Source organism: Microtus oregoni, unplaced genomic scaffold (genome assembly GCF_018167655.1).
Source record: "Microtus oregoni isolate MIOR12 unplaced genomic scaffold, Mior012 000095F_ref0000231, whole genome shotgun sequence".
NCBI classification, from domain to species: domain Eukaryota; kingdom Metazoa; phylum Chordata; class Mammalia; order Rodentia; family Cricetidae; genus Microtus; species Microtus oregoni.
The window spans coordinates 1,618,810-1,643,436 of record NW_024544708.1 but is presented as its reverse complement, the minus strand read 5'-3'; the positions used below and the strand labels follow the sequence as shown (position 1 = coordinate 1,643,436).

The following is a 24,627-nucleotide window of genomic DNA, read 5'->3' as shown; positions in this document are numbered from 1 at the left end:
TTGAGTGAATTTTAACTAAGAGACTATGAATGTGATGTAAATGTACTAACATATTGAATTTTTATTTTGAGACAGTCTCTTTTGCTAAGTTGCCAGGCAGGCCTTGAACTTGTAACCCACCACCATTAGCCTTCAGAATAACTGGAATACAGGCCTTTGCCGTTAGATCAGACTAAAATTCTGTCTGTCATGATTCATGTAAAGAAAGGCCACAAAATGAATTCTAAACCAGGAATGAGAACATGTGGATATAAACACATTACATAGCTTTAACTGCTACCCCGAGAATGACTAATACATAGATATTAGTATGATATTTAATTATATGGAAATTATACATGAAATATATTTTCAAATGAATACAAGATATTGTGTATCTCCCACAAAATGTTTTCTAATGCCATTGTAGTGATATATTATTTGTATTTTGATAAATCTTCCCTAAAGACCAGAGGCAAAAAGCTCCAGCCACCAGAGGTCTGGCAATGGTGACACACACCTTTAATCACAAGATTTGGGAGACAGGGACTGATGGATCTCTGTGAGTTCAAGGCCACCCTGGACTACACAAGTTCAATAGAGAAACAAATCCAGGTAGTGGTGGCTCACACCTTTAATCCCAGTCCTAGGGAATCACATGCCTTTAATCCCAGAACTAGAGGGAATATAAAATGGGAGGAGAGAGAGGCTTAGGCTGCTTAGTTTGGAGTTGCCCATCCTTGGTAGAGGTAAGACTTCTCTAGTGGCTTGGCTGCTTTGCTTTTCTGGTTTTCGGGTTGAACCCGAACTTCTGTCTCTGGGTTTTTATTATTCATACTACAAGCCATGGTACGCCACGTGCAGACAGCAACGAAAAAAGGACCTGGGCTTGGCTTAAGGAGTTGATTTCCCATGCACGTCTTCTAAAGGGGATTTATAAAGCCTTTACACCCCGGTTTCCCCATCTGTAAAACACTAGCACCCCAACTCATGTACAACTGACTACAGGGTGTTCAGTTATACATGAGTTGTCTGAAATTATTACTGTGTATTTTAATTTAACTTTTTTTTTCTGAAAAGGTAACATCACTAAAGTCGTAGACTCCCATATATTATCCCTGATATTTGTGCCTGACCCAGTGGGAAAGGCCTGCACTACAGTTACTAGTGAGGTAGAAACGCGTCAGTTGCAGGTTCAAATCTAGCCTGAGCAACTGAAGTCTATGAGGAAACGTGATTATGAACATATAAATGGAGAAGGAGCCAAATCTTCTACCAGGGCCCCACACAGCAGCTGTCGCCAGCATTGGCAGAGCACAGAGATGGAAGACAGGGGTATCACATCCTGTCAATCAGCCAGGGAACCCACGCTGTCCTCAGACAGGAAGAAGCGGTGCAAACACCGAACAGAAACCCATTCATCCCCCCTTATCTATGCTTTCTCTGGCAGGCTAGAATAGTCTATGTTCCTTCTAACGCCCAACAAATGAACTTCCCCGAAGAGGCCATTTTTAAAGAAGGGACCACATTTGCAATGGATGGGAATAACAAAACAGGTGTCTTTCTCATTCCAGGGCAGCAGGGCAGCAGCTGTAGCTCAGACACAAGGAGATCATCTCAGAGAAGTGCTCTGAGATGGGGGTCAAAGAATAATAACAGAATGAAGAGTATAAGGAACAGCGAGAGGCAGGTAAGGAGGAGGAAGAGGGGACCCTGGCTGGGAGCACCATTTCATCCACACTGAGAAGTCTAATTTCTCCACGACGATTCCTTGACTCCCCAGAGTCAACAGGGCAGGGTCTGTGGAAAGCTGATGAAGTGTATATCTGTTATGAATCTTAACTTGGAACTCAAAATTTCATCCAGGCAGTCTAATTCAAACTTTACTGCCCATAAAAATGCAACATGGCAAAATATATGATTCAAGTAAATATTGAGAGTGTTCTTCCTTCTGCTACACATCTATCAGTGCCACGGGCAGTGGCTGTCAGGATAGGGTCCCTGATAAGCAATATTGTGTCTCCTCAGCCAAGCAATGGGAGACAGAAACTCCACCCAACAGGAGAGGATTTCTCAAGCCCCTGCTAGGTTTTATGACAAAGGCGATGCCTAGCCACCCTGGTTCAACTGCAATGTGGCAGGACGAAGGGCTAAACAAATCATTTGGCATTTAAGGTTTTAAAATCTGGGAGGGGGGTCCTGTTGCAGAGTCTCAAATGAAAATTACGGATACTATCTCGGGCAATACGAACACCCCCGTCCTCCTCCCCACTGGGACCTGACGCCCATCCACCACCAGTTTAGTTTACTCTGTACAAACATGTGCTTTCTGCTGTTGAAGATTCCAACAGTCCTATCATTAGGTAATACTATTCTACCTATTTTATATTGAAGGCAATAGATGAAGAGAGGAGGTATATATCCATGGTTTGCCTCTTCTTAGCTTATTCTGGGATGCAAACCCAGTATTCTTTAAAACCGGCTGCAAAGATAAATGTGTCGCTAATAGGAAGAGTCCACCTTGACATAACCATGTTTGTGATCTATAATCAAGAAATGTAAAACAAACGTGTCAATGTGAGACACAGCCTCGAGGACGTGGCTCGGCTAAGTCTGACATTCCATCCCTAGCACCGAAACATTGAAAAATAAAATAAATAAAATATGAGATATTATTTGTCTCCCCCAAGAAAAGGAGGAATGGCCCTGGCACAGTTGTCTAAAATGCCAGCATGGTGCACACGTAAGTTCAAATTATTCAATCTGGCACCAAAAATTGCATTACCGGCTTGATGGGATAAACTCCCCTGCTCACAAAAAAATTGCATTAAATGAGATAAAGGAAAATTATTTCCTTTCCGTTTTTTTACCTCTCATCTCCCACCTTCTCGAATATAATGACTCAATTTTCCAGTCACACGGAGTTTAGGAAAAGAGAGTAACTGGGACATTATGAAGGCTAGGACAGTGTTATCAACACGGCTTCCATGATCTAACAGGGCCTTTTTATATAGACATTGCTTCATTTTATTAACCATCTTGCTATCATAAACACCCCTGCCTGGTGAATATTTGCATTTTAAGTGATTTTCTATCAGAAAAAAAATTTTATTCCTTGAAAAAAAATTTATAGGTTGTAATCTGTATCCACAGAGCTGGCAGAAGCCCTGGTTGAGCATGCAGGCACTGCTCTCTATGCTACTAAACCAACATCAATCACATACGTTTTCCAAAAGCCTTGCTCACATGCAAAATGTGTACTTAAAATGCAATGCATCAATACAGCCTATCAGCCAGCTACTATTCGGAACAGACAGGGTAAGTCTGAGCATAAACAAATAATGAACAAACAACTATGTAAGCATGTCTATTTTAATAGGCTATTTGAGGGTATAAAATGCATTAAATACCTTTAACTACCAATTCCGCGTAGTTTGATATCCCAACACCTCCTTCCGTACGAATCATGCAGCGGTACTTCCCAGCGTCTCTCTTGGTCGTGTTGACAACATTAAATGAGGCTGTGAATCTTCTAGGACTAGTCACTTTTATTTCCTTCAGAGGAGCATCTCGGACATCAATGCCCTGTGTCAGACAGAAGCAGTATCAGCGGTCATATCAAGACAGTAAGACACCTGATGGCGATTATCAATGTCACACTCAGTGTTTATCCCCATGGGCAGATGTCCCATTAAAAACAGCAATTCTTCCCCATCAACAAAACAAAGACTGAAGGCTCCAAAATTAAGAGTGTAAAAATGTGTTGCTCATACCTTTTAAATATATTAAATTCAATGAACAGAGCAGGGGAGAAAATATACACCCCCCCCCTTCACCTTTCTTTCTACAAATATTTGGTTCTTCGTAACACCTTCTCCTATATTTTTATTCTTGGCTAGAAAACAAAATTAAGTTACCAACCACGCTATTAGTAACCCAGTCTTTCTATGAGCAAGCAATTACCAAGAATAACACTAAAATGTATACCAGGTACAATCACCATGTCTTCAGTGATAGACCCAGAGGACTGACCCAAGTTTTATCATAATTTTTCCTACGAACACAAAATCCATGGATGTAGACCTGATAAATACCTGATTCTGAAATACAGTGAGGGAGCAGTCTTTCTGTACGTTCTGTGCCCCAGTTCCCATGAGGCTGCTTCTAGAGTGGGGAAGGTTTGTTTTTAATTATCCCTATACACCAAGCCAGCATTTTATTTACAAACTCTTGGAAATCCAATCATTGCAAGAGATGAAAGCAAAAAAGGACATTGACAAATTCAGTTCTGATGTAGGTGGGTCATCTGTCTATGTGTTATTTTCATTTGTTAATAAAGAAACTGCCTTGGCTTTTTGATAGGGCAGAATTTAGATAGGTGGAGTAGACAGAACAGAATGCTGGGAAGAAGGGAAGTGATTCAGATGCCATGGAGCCAGCCGCCATATCAGACATGCTGAATCTTTCCCGGTAAGCCACCACCTCGTGGTGCTACACAGATGATTAGAAATGGGTTAAGCAAGATGTGAGAGTTAGCCAGTAAGAGGCTAGAGCTAATGGGCTAAGCAGTGTTTAAAAGAATACAGTTTCTGTGTTATTATTTCTGGGGCTAAGCTAGCTGTGCGGTAGCCGGGCGGGACAAAAAGCAGGCCTGTTCGCCTCCTCACTACACAGTTCTGTATTTTTAATAAGTCTTGGGAAATCTGCTATCTTCTCTAGACTATTTACATCAGTAGAAAACAACAGATCAAGATCAAGGATTATGTCTGATGCCAAGTCCTACGTCCACTATTCATCCAGAAGCCACGCTTGGAGTACCAAGATGTGCTATTATTAAATCAGACATCCAGGGTTGAACACTGATTGGTGGACATCTACCAATGATGGTCTGGGGGGCGAAGGGAAGGACTAGTGTCTGGCAGAAGTCACAGAGGGGCGCAGCTGGACATCACACTGTGGATATGAGAAAGCCATGTGTGCCCTGAGGGTAAACAGGGAAGTAGCCAGACAAGGGGGTAATTGAGGGAAGACCATTCTAGTCCCACAAACCAGAAAGGGAAGCCCGATATCGTTAGAAAGACTGGCTGAAGTGATGGCAGCAAGAGGAACTTGGATTTGAAGGCTTTACATTAAAATGTTTTCCTTTCCTGCTATACAAATGCAAGGCTACATGACAGTAAAGCCCACCTGCGTGGTTCAGTGACTCACTCTGCACTAGCAAACAAGCAAAACAGCATTTATCTATGATACTGTGGGACAGTCACTCTCAAGCCATGGGAATTTGGGGATTAGCCTAACTCAGGTGCTAAGCAAAATGTTATCCTTAAAGTGATGGACCTTCGCAGGGCTCCACTTTCCTTCAAAAAAAAAAAAATTAAAAAAAAGATGATTCAATTCACTGTCAGGGCCATTGTCAGTCATGCAAGATGTAAACAAGGTCACTGACGTAACAACTAGTATCACACATCCCCATCCGAGCTCTGGGCAGATTAAGCAGTGAATTCCAGGAGAGAAGTTGTCAGGACGTCAAACCCCACCTTTTTTCTGATACCCTGGGGTCTGCAGCCTTACATCACAGTGTGCAGAAACCATGAGCTTGCTGATACTGAAGCCCGACATGAAACAGACACTCACTCACCCAGTCACTAGCAAAGCACAAAGCCCCCATGTGTTAGGTGCTGCTGTAAAACACACTGGATGGAGGAACAGGGTTCCCAGAGCACTTAGCTTCCCAAGGACGGGTTGAGCTACAAGCTCTGTGCCTCCTCCTAGGCTGCTCCGGCTTGGACAGGGAGAAAGCAGTCAGGAGTGCTGCATTAACAGAGTTCCTGCTACTTAGGAGAAAACATTGGGAGTGGGGAAGAATGGTTCCACCCGCATTATGTTTGGCATTAGCTGTAAAAGCAGCTTTATTTATACCTTAAAAGGTAACAAATCAAAATATAAATTCTGACATGTCTTGATTTGTGTGTTTTACTAAACTTAAGAATTTAACCAATAGCACCAAAAGATTAAAAAAATAAAAAGAAACACAGCGAAAGTTAGCATTACCAATACATCCAAGAGGAAGAAATTCTCTCTGAATTCCATACATGTAATCTCTGCTAAAACCTCATAATCAAATATTGCTAACAGAAGAGACCTGCTACTTACAGCCTTTGAAATTGGAATGTTGCATTTTTCAAATTGAAAATAAAATCTAACTTCTTGTTAATGAGCAAAATAGTAAACCTAACTGAAAAACCAGCGGAGTATTAGTAAGCACTTATTTACTTACAGGGTGACAAAAATGGGCCAGGGGATTGTCGGTTTTATTGACTTAAGTATATGCCCATAAGAATAAACATGTTTTAAAAGTTTTATTTATTTATTTTTTACTTCAATAACAATCCTGCAGTACTGTTCCTAACAGAGGTGCACACTCTGATCCCTGATCATAGCTTAGAGCTGTATCGTGGGACAAAGGGAAGGACCCCCTTTTTGCATTAATATTTCTGCTAGAGAAGCAGCCCTTGGGAGCCACTCTGTCCTCATGCTACAGTGTCACTGTGTAAAACACAGAGCTTCACACAAGGCCAGGGTATCCGTGAACTCTCAGAAATGAATCGTTAAACAAAGACCCCATGTACTTCCCATAGGGTAGGGAACCCTGACTGCTCCTGGGACTGGAGAGGGAGGGGGAGGGGGAGTGGAGGGAGGGAGGGGGGGAGTGGAGGGAGGGAAGGAGGTAGAAATTTTCAATAAAAATAAATAAATCAAAAAAAAGAGGAATTAGATTCTTAGCTTTGTCATATGCAAGAGCTAAGTCTAAATCAAGCACCCAAACCCAGGAGCTAATACTACAAACCAAAAGAAGACTTTATGATCTGACATCTGGCCCTGGTTTTCTTAACTGTGATGCCAAGATCATAGGTCCAAAAAAAAAAAAAAAACAGTAATCAGAACTGGATCAAAACCACAAATTTCGGTGAGCAGAGCCACTGCTGTGCAAGCTTTAGAACGGAAGTTCAGATCCTCAGGACCCACACAGATGACAGTGGGGGTGGCAGCCCACCTGTAATCGCATCCCCAGGACACAGGGACAAAGAATCCCTGCAGCAGGTGTGAGAGCCACAACAGAAACAGAGCTCTAGGTGCAGTGAGAGACCCTGCCTTGATAGACAATAGGAGGAACAATCAAGAAAAACATCTAATATAAATCTTTGGTTTACACACATATAGCCACACCCATGTGAACACACAAATACCCATGCACACATGTGTATGCAAGCAAAAAGGAACCATCGAGAAAGTAAAGTCCACAGTGTGGGGAAAGAATTTTGTAAATCACAAATCTTATTAATTCATCAACAAATATTAAAAATTTCAACTCAAGATTGGGCAAATTGATGTTTATCTAAAGAAGAAGTGCAATGGTCAGTTGGCTCATGAATGATGTTTGGCATCATCTGCCATTAGGGAAATGCAAATCAAAGCCACGATGCCATACCAGTTCATGCTAGGTAAGACAGTTTATTGTCAGGTACATGGAAAGTATCAAGCACAGGACAGATGCAGGAAACTGGGACCCTCGTACATGGCTGTTGGGAATTGATGTAGGTGGGTCTCCTTTCTATGTGTTGCTTTCATTGGTTAATTAATAAAGAAAACTGCTTGGCCTGATAGGTCAGAACATAGGCGGGGAAGACAGAACAGAATGCTGGGAGGAAGAAGGCAGTGAGGAAACGCCATAGCTCTCCTATCCGAGATGGACACAGGTTAGAATCTTCCCGGTTAGCCACCACCCCGTGGTGCTACACACATTAATAGAAATGGGTTAATCAAGACGTAAGAGTTAGCCAATAAGAGGCTGGAACTAACGGGCCAAGCAGTGTTTAAATGAATACAATTTGTGTGTTGTTATTTTGGGTAAAGTTAGCAGGGCGCAGGGCAGAGGCAGTAAGCGAACTGCCGCTCCTTTCACTGCAGGGAATGATGGAAACATTGTGGAAACATCACTATCCTACAAAAAGCCAAAAATAAAATTACCATAGGACCCAGCAATCCTACTGTCTGAAGGGAGAACTGAAAGAGGCTCTCAGAGACTTGATGCTATTGGTCAAAGCAGCACCAGTCACAATGGTTAACATGTGGAAGCAATCTCACTTTCCACCAATGGGAGAATCAATGACCAAGGCGTTGCACACATAGTGGAATCTCATCTGGCCCTAGAAAGGAAGGAAATTCCGACACTGCTACAATGGGGAAGACCCTTACGATGTTATATTAAGCAAAATGCATTAGTCATAAAAAGCCAATACTGTATACTTACACTTGAGTGAAAAAGGCAATTTAAAAACTATATAATCTTATCAATTAGAGATAAATATCATTACTTTAGTGTAATGTAGATTTTTTTCAATGTCAGGCTTCATTTAGTTAAGTAAAAATCTAAAATGATAGCCCAAAACATACAGACAGGTTTATATCTTTCTTTAAACATTTGGTAAGGTCTGCAGACCTTTTCATATTTTATATATTATTAGATAGCTGATGAATAAAACATACATATAATAAGAACTTTGGTTATGAGACTCCAAATATTCAACAGAATGCTTCTATTTAATTTTATGGTATCATGTGGCTTTTATAGGATGAAATTATTTTTCTTACTCGATAGGATTTTAATAAGAAAATTAATCTCACTTTTATTATTTTTAAAAATGGCTGTTGGGTTCTCAACCCTTAAGGGAATATCCATCATTCCTATAAGACTTGGGGAACATCTCAGTAAAAGGAGCAGAGAAAATTGTGGAACTCGACAATTGGGAGGAGAACAAAGACACACAGTCTCTGGGACACGCCACCACATTGAACTCATGGAATCACAGTGGCGCAGGGACCAATAAAGGGCTGCGTAGGGCTGGACTCATCAACCCACAGACATGGGATAGGGAGGAGCACAAGGGGTCTGACTCCTCCTGCAGCTCCCGGAAGATGATGACTTTGGGGCAACAGGAACCTCTGGTTTAAGTAGAGGTGTGTTCATTGAGTTACCCATGCTCCACTGGAAAGTTCCACACACATGAACCAGGAAACAGCCCTGGTTAAACTCAACGAGTCACACAAAAACAAAGTCACACAAAAGCCATGATAGTGGAAGGGGACTTGCTGGGACCAGGCTTTAGTGGAAGGAAGAGGCATAAGGGAAGGTGGGTGCCAAGAAGGAAAAGAGCATAGTAAATATGTATATGAAGCCGTCAATAAGTAAATTAATACTGGATTTTTTAAAAAGAATAATTCCCTATTAGATACCAAGGCCTAAAATATGTTGACCTCTGTATAGGACAAAGATTTCTTTCTTTCTTTCTTTTTTTTCCCGCAGAGAGATCCTTTATTAAGCAGGGAAGAAAAGATAAAGTGGCTGCTTTCTGACTCAGGCAGAAAAGCAGCAGCAAATTACCTTACTGGTGTAATTTTTAAGAAAAGAAAAAAAGGAAGATCTGTGTTAGAATGGCCTAAGATGTGGTGGTATATTTTGATTGGGCATTTTAATTAGGTGAACCAAAGCAGGCTTTGATTGCTGGACTTTGTTTTTTCTTTTCCTTTTATTTTTTTTTATTTCTTTTTTTTTTTTAATTTATTTAGTCTCTGAAAAAGCATCATGTTGGCATTCAGCTAATACATGCCTTGACAGACATCACTGACCCAAAGATTTCTTGAAATGTACATCTTTGGGAAATAAAAGTGTGGAGTTTTCAAAAAGAGAATATTGAAACCTTTTCAGAAAAGAGTCAGTGGGTGTTACCAAGTGCATTTAGCCTGGGGAGCTACAAGAACATATTTAAAGATCTGATATGGCAATTTACTCATAGTGATATATAGATAATTTAGATATATAGATAATCTATGCTTATGATATTACCAAGAATTGTATACAAGTCTAAAAATCCCATTTTGGAGTTAAAGGTTCCTAATTCAGGCAAGAGCTGAGGTTGAGTCAGAGGAGGAACAAAAGATAAAACAAACAAACAAGCAAGGCTTCTGGAAAAGAGGGAGGAAGTGGCTGTGTCCTGGCTGAAGTGGCAATGTGTCAAGAGCCTGGAAAAGCTGGGGAAAGCAGCAGAAGAGGGGGAGCCCTGCAGGGAGGGATCAGGCATGTTCAGGGTCCCAAGACAGCCTGAAGAAGCCAGGGGAAATGTGAGAAAAGGGTGGACTGGTCTCTGGGAAGAAAAAAACAACAGCAGCAGCAACAACAAACCCACTCATCGGATGGGGATTTCTCTTCCCATTCTCCGCAGTCCTGACATCACACAACAGTGGGAGCCCCCTTGTCTCTGGATGTCGAAGAGTCAGAGAAACCCAGCAGACGTGGGATTCGAGAGGAACTGCTGCCAGAGGGATGCTCTGAGGAACATCCAACATCAGCGTTTATGGAAAGAGGATGAGGCAGAGGAGGGAAGCAGGAAGAGACCTTGGTCATCCGTCTGCACTGTGGACCAGTTACAGCAAATGCTCCCCTAGCTCATTCCACCCATTACGTAAGGTATTGTGGAAGGTATTGCAGGCAAAAAGAGACAGAAATAGTTGTAGAAATAGGAACATCCCTACCTAACCCCACCTACCTGACACATTCAAGGAAGGCTTGGCCAGAACGGTGAATGGTTTTCAGGAAGTGACTGAAGGATTAAATGAGGTGATTTCTAGAAGCCTCTGAGTCTCCGGAGTCACTCTCTCTGCCTGGAACTAACTGGAGATTGTGAGGATCCCTGACCACTGGTGAAGTTTGGAAAGTCTTCTAAGCCCCTTGCCCTGGGGGGCCTTTTCTATGACAGCAATGACCAGACGGTGTAATATGTTAGAACCCTGGGCACTATCAAGAAGTCAGGAGCCTGTGGGGAGGCCACCTTTGCTACACTTACACAGCTGGACAATGAGAACACATCTTGCGGGCAGAGCTAACAGGATGCCCAAGTGACATCTCCCCATCATGCCCAGCGTGAGAAAAATGTAGTCCCACTAAACACCAGTGCCTCATCTCTTAAAAAGAGACAGCACAGTGCACAGTGGCCAAAGAGAATCCAGAGAGCTCTTTATGATATAGGCTATCCTGCAAGACAGCAAAGACAAAACACAAAGCAGGGTGTTCTCATGTCCAGGGTAATCAAAGGATCATTGCTCTGACTTTTGTGAGCTTCATGAAAAGGCCCATAATGATGGTGCCTGAGAGGAAATGGTCTCCTTGGGTCGAACACGGCCTTTGTGAGTCCCCGAGCCCTGAAAAGTGAGCACGTATTCCAGTGTGAGCAAGCCAGGAAGCAGTACAGATAGTCATCTCAATTATGCTTATACACCCTTCTTTAGGCAATGGGCTCACCGAAGACTTCCAAACGAGCAGTGATTTACCACCAAAAGGAATCACATTACGTCTTTCAGGAATATCTATGCCATAATCAGAGCAATGATTGAAGGAAATTGAGGCCTAGGGAGTGAGCGGCAGTTTGAGTAAATTAATCAATCTCAGGCATTTTGGAGTTGTTCTGAGTGGCTGAGCCTAGCAGACGACAGGCAGGGCCCTTGCTTGCGCAGTCCCACGAGTGAGGATGAGCTACAAGGTCCAGTCCCCCAACGCAGAAAGAGGAGTGGTCACCCATTTTTAACCAGGCTCCTCTGCAAGATGCAGACTACATTCTCACCATTGAGGCCACGGAGGACCATGGGGGTGGAGGCAGATTTCCCCCTTTAGCTTACATCATCTAAATGGAACCTTCCCTGAATAGCTCAGCAGATCTAGGTTCTTCAGCCCGTGGCCATTTTCTGCTTGAAAATGAAGACACCGAATTGCTAAACTGAAGGCAAGCCACAAAGTATGTTAGCATCTGCTGCTCTCCCTCTGGGCGCTGAGCCAGGGCCACGCCTGCCTTCCTTTCTCATGGGAGAGCCTCGGATTCTTGGAAGAGGGATAAACAAGGAAACCCCATGATGAGCATGGGAAAAACATAAACAAGAAAAAGCTGTGCGAGGTTTAGAGTTCATAGTCCAAAGGCAGGTGTGTTTGTGTGTATGTGCGTGTGTGCGTGTGTGCGCACGCGTGCTTGAGAGAGAGGGAGTTGCACGCATGCGTGCGTGCATGCGTGGATGTGTGTATGTGTGTTTGTGTGTGAGAGACACACACACACACCACACCACACACAGAGAGAGAAGTCAGTGGAAGACGCCAAAGCCTCTCTTCTGCCCTCTGACTTCTTCACCCCCCCCAACTCCTAGTCCAAACTCATTGCCCAATTTCCAATCCCACTGTTATGGTTGCTATGCAGCAAGCTCTCCTGCCATCACTTTAATTTCTGTGCCTTTACCCCAAACATGCACCAGCACTAACAGCCTCCTTTGACCAAGTTCCATGGAACCACTAAATGACTTTGAGTAATTAGATCACTCCAGGATCTCTCTAGATAACTCTCATGCTCTCAGGGACAGAGAGTAAACCCCGCTCTTTAAATCAGAGTAATGCAAAGCCACACTAGGTTGAGACATGTGCTAGCTGGAAGGCTTTCAGCCATCTCTGTCTGAATGCTCAGATCTGTCAGAGAGATGCAGCTGGAGATGGGGAGCCGACTAAGACAATAATGGATGTGATTTTCAGCATTGATTTAGACAGTAAATGGTTCCTATAGCAACAGCAGACAGTCCACTTTCTCTGCTCCTGGTATTTTCTGTGTGGTAAGTGATGTTAAATTTATGCTTTAATATATATGGTGTAAAATACTCAAGTTAAGCCTGCTGAAGGCACCATAATTTTACCTCTTTTACGAATCATTTTGTAGCTTTTATGGCTAATAACAAAACGGTTCTGATATGCAGTTGTGATTTTTTTCCCCCATTATCTATAAATGAAGCTAAAAGCCACTGTAGACCCGGCATGTGACCAGTCCTCCCTCAGCAGCCAGAGCAATGCACGTGTGAGCTCTCACACACATAAACACAAGTTAAAATTCTAACTTAATTGGCAATTTAAATTTCTTACCAAAGTTCACGAGTCCTTGACAAATGTCTAGGTTTCCCACTGTGCTAGGCAATGAGCGTTTTGGGGTAGGAGACAGTTCCTAGACATAGGTGTCTGAGCATGAATTCTAGCTACCACCGATGCACCCCTAGGAAAGTAAACAGAATTTCCCCCGGCCTCAGCTGCACCTCCTATATGTGGGAACAGAGTTCTGCAAGGATTAGTGAAAAAAATCGCCAACAAAGCAAAAATCAAGCTCAACTATCACCCAGCAGAGTACCTACCATCCAGATGTACTCTGTAAACATCATTATGTATGTTTCCAGCATCTGTAGAAATCAGTGATATAAGCAGTGTTCCTGTGGTCTGACTCATTGGCTCCCTGATCTCTGCTCATGAGAATCCTTTTGGCATCTCTCTCCATCTCTGTCTCTCTGATGTAGAAGGTTCTTCTGTCTATGTGTTGCTTTTATTGGTTAAATAAAGAAACTGCCTTGGCCTTTTGATAGGACAGCACTTAGGTACATGGAGTAGACAGAAAGGAATTCTGGGAAGAAGGGAGAAAGAGAGCCGCCACCATGGGACTGCCTGGTCAGACATGCTGAATCTTTCCCGGTAAGCCACAACCTCATGGTGCCATACAGATTATTAGAAATGGGTTGAATCAAGATGTGACAGTTAGCCAATAAGAGGCTAGAACAAATGGGTCAGGCAGTGTTTAAATGAATACAGTTTCTATGTGATTATTTTGGGGGTTAAGCTAGCCAGGCGGCCGGGACAAAAAGTAGGCCCTCTCTCCACTAACATCTCTCTGTATCAAACCAAAAGCATCTAAAATTGCCTGAGCTCAGAAAAGAACTACAAGAAATCATTAAACTTAGAAGTATTTTTTTTTCCAGATGGGGTTGATTATAACTAACTAAGTAGAATCGTAAAACAAACTCTCAAAAGAAAAAAAAAAATTACATCCATTTCTAGACCAACAACTTTAAAAAAAGGTTTAAAAATCCATGTGAGGTTGTATTTTCTCCTCTAAGAAAGTACTCCCAAATTAGGTGCTCAAACAGAATTAGATTTTTATAAAGGGTGGAAGTGCTGGGGTCACTCAGCCACTACTCTGGCAGAGGTGTTGCCAGGGGTCAGTTCAAGCAGAATGGCCTTAGAGGTATATTTCTATAACTTTTCTCAGGTCATATGACAATCGTTTTTAAAAACATAACATTGAGAAAGCAATATAAAGGAAAAATAAGCTACAGGAAAGGGCGGAGAGTGGAGATTTAGGAAGGATAAGATCCTAAAGGCCGCCGACATGACCCTAACAGAGTCTATTTTTCTTAGTCTGCCTGGACCACTTTGTATGATGCCTATTGTCTATTCTAAACCCGCAGATAAGGATGCATAAGGTTTGACCCTTACCTCGTTGTGTTAAAGACCTTTCCTGTGGCCAGAAGTCAGGGACTAAGCAAGCATCTGGGATATTTGTCTCACCATAAAATTGGCCTCTGAGGTTCACCTGGAGAAGACATTTTGTCCATAAAGGCTTAGAAAGCTCCATACATCAGTGAGTGTCTCACTGGCACTTACTATCCAGGTGCTGGATAATGCCAGTGTTTTGAAAGTCTCCTTCATAGTAACTGCATTTTAAAACTAAATTTTGTCTTGTGTTTACATGTATGGCTGAATGCACGTATGTGTTTGCATGTGCTCCTGCACAGGTACCACGGCAGGCGTGTCCATGTCGAAAGACAAATTATGGAAGAGTCAGTTTTCTCCTCCAGCATGTGGGTCTCGGGGGGTCGGACTCATGGTATGAGGCTTGGTAGCAAGTACTTTAATTCCTGAGCAGTCTCGTAGGCCCTGGTAACTACATATTATCTCCCTTTCTATTTCTAAGAATGGGTGGATACCATAAAATCATTTGAAAATACTATTTTGTTGGCTTATTTATAATAAACATCAAATTTCATATAGCCATGAATAGTTTCAAAAGTCAATGGTTGCATAATAAAAACACCTCAGAAAATACTATGGAAAAAAACAAAAGCATCCAAAGAAGTAAACTGTACATGAAAAATGTTAAAATGTTTTAATTCTGTTTTTTTCTCAGTGTGTGCATTTGTATGTATGTGTGTGTGTGTGAGAGTGTGTGAGTGTGCATGCGTGCACACGTGTTAATGCGTGTGACTATACATATTCTCTGAGGTATTCTCAAAGTCAGACTTAAAAAGTGATGGAGGTTGCTAACAACATGAACTGTGAAATAAGGTCTCATTTTGGGTATTTGGGTGGTTTGCATACACACATTTGATTTTAGTGTCTTGAATGGTAAAATACCATATTTAAATGCATGCACTGCCGTATCTGATGGTACCTATCAGCCATCTGCAAGAACTTCACAATCTCATAGCTTTACACTGCACAAAACGCTTCCTTTAAGACCGCAGGTAGAAAGATGGGTGCTCGTCTTACTGAGTTTTATCTTATTTTCTTAGCTCTGCACTTTAGAAAAATCCCTCCCACATAGACACCGACCTCACCCACAAGGTGAGATGTATCTCTTAGTCATGAAAGGGTGTCTCTTAGGAGCCGGGGAGTTAGCTCAGCAGCTAAGAGTTCTTCCTGCGCTTCCAGAAGATTCAAGTTTGCTGCCCAGTGCCACACCCAGCTGCTCACAACTGCCTGTAAGTCCAGCTCCAGGTGATCCGATGAACTCTTCGAGCCTCCGAGGGCAACATCACACATACAGCACACATTCACACAAACACACGTACACACACAAAAATAAAATCTTTAACATTTCTCTTTATTACTTAGGTTTCCTCATATTTATTAATATTTTCTGATACTTTAATAAAGTGATACTTAAAGTAGGTTTCAAATAAGTAAACGTTTCATGTAGGTGTGGATTGCCATGTACCTGGACTACACACGGATGCACGGACACACAGACATCTTCCCTCAGTCAGGTCCTTGGTGTTAATAGTGTGACAGGGTCATGGTAAAATCTTTGAGGCACACATCGCCAGGTCACCCACATTGCCGAGAGGATGACACAGAGTTCGATGTACACAGCAGGGCAATTGGAGCAGAGACAGATAAAGGCTTCCACTATCCCTACTACACAGTTCAGTCTGCAACGGACAGGGCTGACGCTCCATCCTTTATATGGCAAACAGACGTAACACCACAGGGGGGACCCAAGAAGCTCCACGCCCAATGCCTACTACTGTGGGTGTTCTAAAGGCTGCCACACAGCAACAAAAGATTTGCTGATGGCGCCACTCAAAAGCACCCATATGTCCCCAAGTAAACATCCATCATAGATTCCAAAACCTTGCTTTGCTCCTGGGGATATTCATACCATAGAAGAACGTAAAAAATGTATTTTTTTTTCTCATTCAATTTTGAGCATGGATCTCAGAATTACCTTAAAGACCCTATGTGATGGCATGCAGAAAACCCCTTTAGGAGCTGCTGCACCTCCAGAGGCATTGTGTGTGGACTGTCCCTCATGAGAGATGTTTGAAGAAGAAGTCAGTGTTCAGCTTGGTTCAGATTTTCAGATGTCTCCATATAGACAATGAGTTAGTAACAATACGATCTAGGCCTAGGGAAATGCTTGAGTGGATAAAGAACTTGCCACGCAAGCTTGAGTCCTAGAATTTTGATCCCCAGAAACCACACACAAAGCAAGCGGGTATGGCAGCTGCCACCACTCGGCGCTCTGGACACAGACAGGGGACCTACTGGGCAAACTGGCGGGCTAGACCAGATGGAGTTGGTGTATTTCAGGTTCAAATGCAGACTCCAACTCTATAAATACAGTAGGAGAGTCACCAAAGAAGACACATGGAGGCAATTTTAGTTGCCTATATACACATGCATACACACCCATATGCAGGTACATAGGCACCTACATATACACACGTGCACATATACACATAATAAAATATTATTAAAAGTAACATCCCTATCTACAGAAGATTCTCAGTTAAATTTCATATATACCTATGCACATTGGCTGAAAGTAAGTTTTAGAAAAGCTTAATAATTTTGTGTGTGGCTCTTTTCCATAAGCTGCTCATAAAATAAATGCTTTCGCACGCAATGCCTACTCAACCAGAAGTCATCAATAATTCCATAGTAGCATTATTTGATCAACCCAAGATTCACAAACCAAATAGCATCCTGAGAGGAGGACAAATTAAAGTTCACTTAAGAACCCAGAGTCCTGTAAATTCAAGGGTGTCACACCTCATCTTGATGTAGGCACATGAAGAATTTCAGGTATGACAAAGGCAGGTGATTAGGAAGATTGGGAAAAGAGAAAAAGGAAAACATCACAGGATAAAACAGGACAGATTCATCAATATTATAATACTAATCTAACAGAACATGGAAAATAGAGAGGCCTTGGGCACAGTATGACATGAAAATCATACCGAGGTGTTTATGTACAATTGACCCTCAAATCCACAGGCTTTGCACCCAAAGATTGAAAAAAAAAACCCCAACAAATCAAAAATATCTTGAAAGCCAGCATTGTGGCTTCTGCCTCTCGTTCTAGCCCTTGGGAGGCTGGGGAAGAAATATATCCTGGGCTACACAGTACATTCCAGGCCAGCCTGGGTCTATAGTGCAATCCTACAATAAGAAAAAGAAATTGTTTACTGAAGACACATAGACTTTGTCCTTGTCCTTAGCTCCTGAGCAGTTCAGCAGAGCCACCAATACACAGCATTGACATCCGGGTAGTTACTATAAGCTATCTTGAGATTATTCCAGTGAATGAGACTGTGTGTACAGGTTACATACAAACACTGTGTGATTTTATATAGGGAACTTAAGCATCTGAGGACTATGCTACCTACAGGCTCCTTACTCCACGGACATCAAGGGACTACTGTTAAGATACCAGTTACATGCTGCCTTTACTTTTTCATTCCAATTTACTACACTCATTAAATTTTGCCTCAGCTCGGTTACTTTCAACCCTTGTTTCACAATGGAAGCACCTGGACAACATTTGATGGAATACTGAAGGATGGGTCCCTCCTTCGAACCCATTAAATCAGAGCCCAAGAATAAGCCTGATATTCCTTCATCTCCCAAGGTAACTATAGTAGAGGTAGGATGGAAAAGTCTATAGCAAGATACTCTCTCTTCCCCCCAGACAGACATCAGTTGTCTCTTTATATAATGCTACAGCTGTTCCAAACCAACACTTCCTCTACTAGTAATGAACTGAAGACTGGAATTCCAAATGGAGTTGAAGCGAAGGATCCCACACCTAGGATAGTTGTAAAACCTAGAAGCAAATTGTGTCCAGTGTGCTAGTGCGTCCTGGGGAATATCCCCTGTCATTTCAGGCCTGGGAGCTCACACTTTGCATTGTCCCCTCCCAGGTGGTGTGCCTAAGAAAGACAAGTGCAATAAACTAGTTTTCCATAAATAATTAAGAGCCGTACAGGTAGTGATGAAAATAATAGTGTCATTTTAAAAAAGGTTGTAAATGCTTTGTGGAAAATGTTAATATAAGATGTCTATCTCCTTCATCAAGCACAACAGACAGCTGATCAGGATCTCATTAACACAAACATCCACCCACTCAGGCAGCAACCCTATATCCCTAGCAAAATAATTTCAAATATCCGAGATTAAGAAGAAGAGAAGAAGCTAAAGGCTTATAATAGTTTCCACGTGCTACAGAAAGCTTTTAAAGTAGTTAATACGGAAGTTTCAGGAGCACAGAAAAAAGTAAGGATGGAACAAGGACATGGGAGTCTAGAGTTCTAGACACATTCCTTCTTCCTGGCAGAAACGTCTTTGACAAGGGCCAGGATGTGGGAAAAGGGTGGCATCAGGCAGAAGGGTAAGGCACGCTCTGTTCGGTGGTCCTGAGCCACCCTCTGCTCAGACCACATTCCTGCCTGACAGCCCCCATCAGCTCATCCTAGACATTCAGCTACTTTCCACTCCCTCCAGCAAACAGCAACAAATGTGGTGATTAATGGTGATAAATGATTTAAAAATTATATAACTGGGCCACATCACAGCCATCATGCCACGGCAGCCGTTCAAGTACGGTACGAAGCAGAAACGGAACCAGTGCAGGAAGGGAAACAAGAACGTGGGAGCTGCCTACTGTGAGATAGGGAATAGGGAAGGGTTAAAACAGAGTGCTTCAGCTTGCTAGCAAACTCAAAATCATAAATAAAATAATAAAACCAAAATGTGAAAGGCCTGGGGCTGTGTCTCTGGGGGAGCGCCAGTCTAGCATGCATAAGGACCCGCGTTCGATCCCAGCCCGGCAAAAACAAACAACCGAAACTCCACACAGAACAAAGGAAGGAAAGAAAGGGAAAGGGGTACTCTAGGAGGACTGAGGGATGAGCAGCCTGGAGATTAAGACTTAAAAGAACCAAGATGCAATGCGAGTGGGCGTCACCAAGGAGAAGAACACCCACCCCCATACCCTGAAGTCCTGGGGTAGGGGGAGAAAGTCACAGACATCCACCTAATCTGTCATAACCCCTCAGACAGCACACAGGCTCAAGGGACTGCCTGTCATACAGAATGTACAGAGCAGGCCCTGAAGGACTTAAGCTGCACGGCCGGGCCATGCTTATGTGAAAATACATATACATATACATTTACATACATAACTTAAATGCTTGAAATTAATGCAAGTTGCTCAACAATGCAGCTTACAGAAAGCTCCGCAAAAGCGAGCCCTTTCTTTCTCTCTCTCTTGGTGTGTGCGTGTGTGTGTTTGGTGTGCATGTATGTGTGTGTGTGACTGGAGTCAAATTCTTTGGGTTGTTTTCCTTCCATGAAAGAGTAGGGAGAGGCACAGTAGAATTTAAGGTTCTTTGCTAAATCTAATTTGACAAAATTTGTCAAAGGATATTATCAAGAAAAAGCAACGGGAAAAATAGAAATTCCAAAAAGACAAGTAAAGAAAATTGCCTTGCTTAGGATGAAGACCTGGGGATCTAACTGATGTGGGCAGAATGTTCTAGAGCAGTGACTGCTTTGGTGTCCCCAATCCCTCCTCCAGGATGATGCGGCTGTCCTTCTGCTGCCCACCAGGACAGTGAACGCTAGTGCACATACCTGCAGCCAGAGCCGGTCCCCAGTCACCGTCCTGCCTATGGCGCTGCACTGGAAAGTAGCAAACTGGCCAGCATTCACCTCCACGTTCTGAATCCGCAGGAAGTGGGGCGTTCTAGCTGCATGAGGGAAGAGAAGCCAAGGAATTAGAAGTGGGACCTCAATGGAACACCCACTCATAACGAGTAGACACACTTCCCATGGGGGCCTTTTCACTGTGTTTGCCTTGGGAGAAAGAGAATTGGTAAAGCCTATGAAAGCTTGAAAGGTATCTCTGTTGTTGTGAAGGGCATCATGGGAAGATACTGGTGTGTGTGCTATGTGATGACAGAGAGAAGGGGGAGGGAGGGAGGGAGGGAAGGAGGGAGGGGGAGGAAGGGAGGGAGGGAAGGATAGAAAGAGAAAGAGAGGGAGAATGGAGGAATGGAGAAAGGGAGGGAGGGAAAGAGGGTGAGAAAGATGGGGGAGAGAGAGATGGGGAGAGAGGGAGAGAGGGAGAGAGAGAGAGAGAGGAAAAAAAAATCAGGCAATCTGGGATAGAACCAAAAGAGAAGATATTTCATTGTTCCTGCTGTGCAAATTACCATAGCTCAGCAGTCTCCTTGTAATAACAAATCTGTATTAATAAAGATTATGCTGATGCCTAATTGATGTTTTGAACAAAAACATATTAGATATTTATACTTGCAATGTGAAAAGAACAGTAAGAAGTTAAATGATGTTGTCAAGGAAACTTTGAAACCCAAATACAGAGCTGTGCATAATATATATTTTAATACAACTAATTGGTATGCAGCGATCCCTCTGTAATATTTCCCAGCTACCACAAAATACTATCCCGATAGACACACTCTGGGAAGGATGCTGGGCCTGGCCAAGCTGGGTGAGTTTCGCTGATTCTTGTTTCTAAGTCAAGAAATCCATCTGCTATGGGCACCTTCTCCTGGTGCCCCTGTCGGTCACCGACAGTTATGTCCAGAAAGGGTGACTCTGCTCAGCCTGAGAAGTATACTTAAATGTCATGCAAACTTTATTAGGGAAATTCTCCTATTACATGACAAAGTCACAGACAGGGAAAGGGGCGAGAGCAGAAAGGAAGTATGAATATAGCATTTTCTGGGTTGGGCAGATGAGACCAGATTCATTATGCCTCCAAGTATCCATCCTCTCATTGGCAGTGGGTCTTGAAGAATGGTGTCCTAGTCTGGGGACCCAATGACTGTAAACCCACACTCACATGAGCCCAAGCAGAACTTAATTAGAACTGCAAGTGCACTGCAAACAAAGAACAAGGAATTTTAATACCAGTAGCACAGGGAAACCTCATTATTATTTGGAGGCCAGCAATAATTCACTGTGCTCACGATGCTTAGTATGCAAACTAGTCTAAATGCCTCCTCACAGGGCAGGGCAGCGATGGACCACTGTTACTCAACATTCATTGACCAACTTCCAATTCTAAGAACTGTTTCACTGACTCAATCAAATTACCCCTTACTCTTCGGTCTTTGAAGAACTCTGAAAAGCATCCCTAAGCCAAATGTCTCTTCTACCTTCTTCTGGAGGCTCTGGAAAACCCAGTACTTTTGATTAAAAGGGTGGCCCTTGAGTTTTATGTGCCAGAACTTTCCCAGGGAACACTCACACAGATTCTATGAGGTGGCTGTTTTCTCTGTTTTGGGTACAAGAAGACTTGTGGGCGGGCCCCTGACTAGTACAGACTTCCATTTCCAAAGCTTAGGCCAGCCTGCTACGTCACTTGACCTCTTCTAGGCTTCCCGTCATCTTGTCTGTGCTGGTGGTCCCCATCCCACACCAGGTGGGCGTTTTCCTGGAATTCCAGTAGCGCTGATCTTTCCAGAGAGTCCCAGCATTCTCTCAGCTTGTCTTCGGACCTTCAGTGATCATGGTAGCAAGAACAGTGAGCTTAGTGCTACTGTCTCCCACCAGCCGACTCATGATGGCGTCATTAAATTAACTGAATGTTATTTGCATTAATAAAACCACAGGCATGCAAACTTGAGAGCTGTTTGCCAGAAATTCCTATTTCTATAGCAGAATTTTTCCTCCCCACCTTCGCACTTGACCTTTGACTCCATTATTTTTTTTAACCACATAAAAATTATATCAATTATTTTAGGCTTATCTACACCAGAGGAACCAAATATTAATACAGACCAGGAAGACTAGTGAGATTTGACTAAATTAAAAGGGTTACACTGAAAATGAGGAGTTGCTTTCTTATCAAAGAAACTAATTGCAGCCGATTCTCATCAAATACTCCCAAACACACACACACACACACACACACACACACACACACACACTTCCCCACCCCCATCTCTCTCTCTCTCTCTCTCACACACACACACACACACACACACACACACACACAGATATAGATAGACAGACAGACAGACAGATAGATGGTAGGAAGGTAGATAATAGATAGAATTAGGTTGGCATCCTACTCTGAAAAACCAAAACTATTTTTAAAGAGTGAACATGATGTAGCAGGTAGAAAATTGCACAACTCATGGGACCCGCTAAAAGCTAAGCACACAAGCACTAAAACCCTAAACATAATGCATGAAATTACCTTCAGTTTATACATATGAGTGATAAATAAAATGTGAATGGATTCCACATTTAGACTCCCATCTCATAGCCAAAATTATGCATATACAGAATCCTTAAAATATTCCAACACATGCCTGCTTTTAAGTGGTTTGGGCAAAGGATATTTAACATGCAAATCTATTTCAGTGCAACCCTTGCTAACTAGACTGGAAATATCTCCAAATATTCACTCCACCTATAAAACAGTTTGAAGTTCACCATTTCTAGCCATGTGCGCATCAATACATAAACGAGAAAATGATGGCATTGTGCCTCCTCTGTCCACAGTGGATTTGGCAAAAATCAGTTCTTAGTTATATCTCCCAATTCTTTCACATTGGGAATTTTCTGGCCACAGCTTTCTTGTGACTCTTAGGCAGGCATGTCTCAAACAGCAGATAGTTCAGACTCCTCTGGAGGGGCTGTGAAATCTACTCCCCACCAACAACCCAAGAGTGGCAACCCTTTCAAGGCATCCCAGCCCTCATCAGCCCAGGGAGGAATCTTCAGGCCCTCTCCACTAAGGCAAGTGTTCCTCAGGTACCAACCTGTTTCCCAGGCTTCTTCCCTTCCCCTCCTCCCCTGGATTCAACTCTCAGCATCAAGGGGCCATTTCCACTCTCTTTCATGGTTATTCTTTCTCATCCCTTTCAAAACTGCTTCTGAAATTCTCTTTTCCAAGTCATGAGGCAGCTTTCTCTCTGTTCAGTCATCTTTGGATCTCCTCTGATGGTGAGATGTTACCCAGTAAGCAGAACACAGAAATTTGGCCTTCCTGAGCTGATGGGTCTCTTGGTAGCCATTTTCTAGCACCATAAGGCCAATAACTGAGAATACAGCAGATACTCTCCAAGAGAGATTGGCAAGTACATCAGATAATAATAGCAGGTGGTATCATTATCATCAATATAGGCATCACCACCATCATCATCATCACCATCATCCTCTTCCTCATCATCATCATAGACATCACCATCATCATCACCACTCTCCTCCTCATCATCATCATCATAGGCATCACCATCATCATAATCATCTTCATCACCATCCTCCTCCTCCTCATCATCATCATAGGCATCACCATCATCATCATCACAATCCTCCTCATCATCATCTTCATCATCACAATCCTCATCATCATCATCTTCATCTTCATCATCACCATCCTCCTCCTCATCATCATTATCATCAGGTCCCAGAGGTAGGAAACCAGAAAAGGTCTATACCAGAATATCTTTAAATTAGCCTTGAGTGGGACTCTTGACTATAAGAAAATATGGAAACACTTCAGTTAGCCATCTCCTTCTAGATCAATCTTCGTGCTCCTGTGAAGACACTCCTGAGATGTTTATGCTCTATGACTCAGAGGCATGCAGCCAGGGAATACAGTAGCCACTCTTTGCTTCCTTAAATGGTTAGCTCTGCCCCAGAGACTTAGTTATCTGGAGTCACACTAAGATGGTGTTTTAGGCATGTTCAAAGAATGACAAACACACCTGGGAAGAGCGGCTACATGGAGAACAGGTTTGCTTGTCTTTTGAAAAGCAGACCTTTCCAGTTAGGAAATAAAAAAACTGGGCACAGAGACTATGGGCAATAGAAAGCAATGGCTGGCTTCAAAGGTGAGGAAAGCATACATATAACTCTCTATAGTTCTATGTATGTGTGTGTATTGATAATATATATACACATATGCATACATGTATACACACATATAATATAATAATATAATATATTGTGCGTGTGTGTAATATGAAAGATGGCACAGCCCACTATGGGCAGCACCATTCCTGGGCAGGTGCTTCTGCACTAATCAAAAAGCTATTTGTGCATAAGCTGCCAATGATGCAGTCAGAGAGAGAACCAGCTAGCAAACAACAACCCCTCTGGTTCCTGCCACACTTCCTTGGCTGTGAAAAGTCCCTTGGTTGAAG

The 24,627-nt window shown here is 42.7% G+C and overlaps 1 protein-coding gene across 9 annotated transcripts in view; it reads right to left on the bottom strand.

Moving 5' to 3' along the window:
* The window catches only part of LOC121442760 (receptor-type tyrosine-protein phosphatase mu), a 695,160-nt gene that overhangs the window by 376,730 nt on the left and 293,803 nt on the right, over positions 1-24,627 (bottom strand). For all 9 annotated transcript variants that reach the window (XM_041644372.1, XM_041644376.1, XM_041644373.1 and 6 more), the window contains exons 5-6: positions 20,078-20,193; positions 3,390-3,564 (exon numbers count right to left, since the gene is read on the bottom strand). In XM_041644372.1, coding sequence (XP_041500306.1) covers positions 3,390-3,564; positions 20,078-20,193 — 291 coding nt within the window. The remainder of the gene's footprint in view (positions 1-3,389; positions 3,565-20,077; positions 20,194-24,627) is intronic.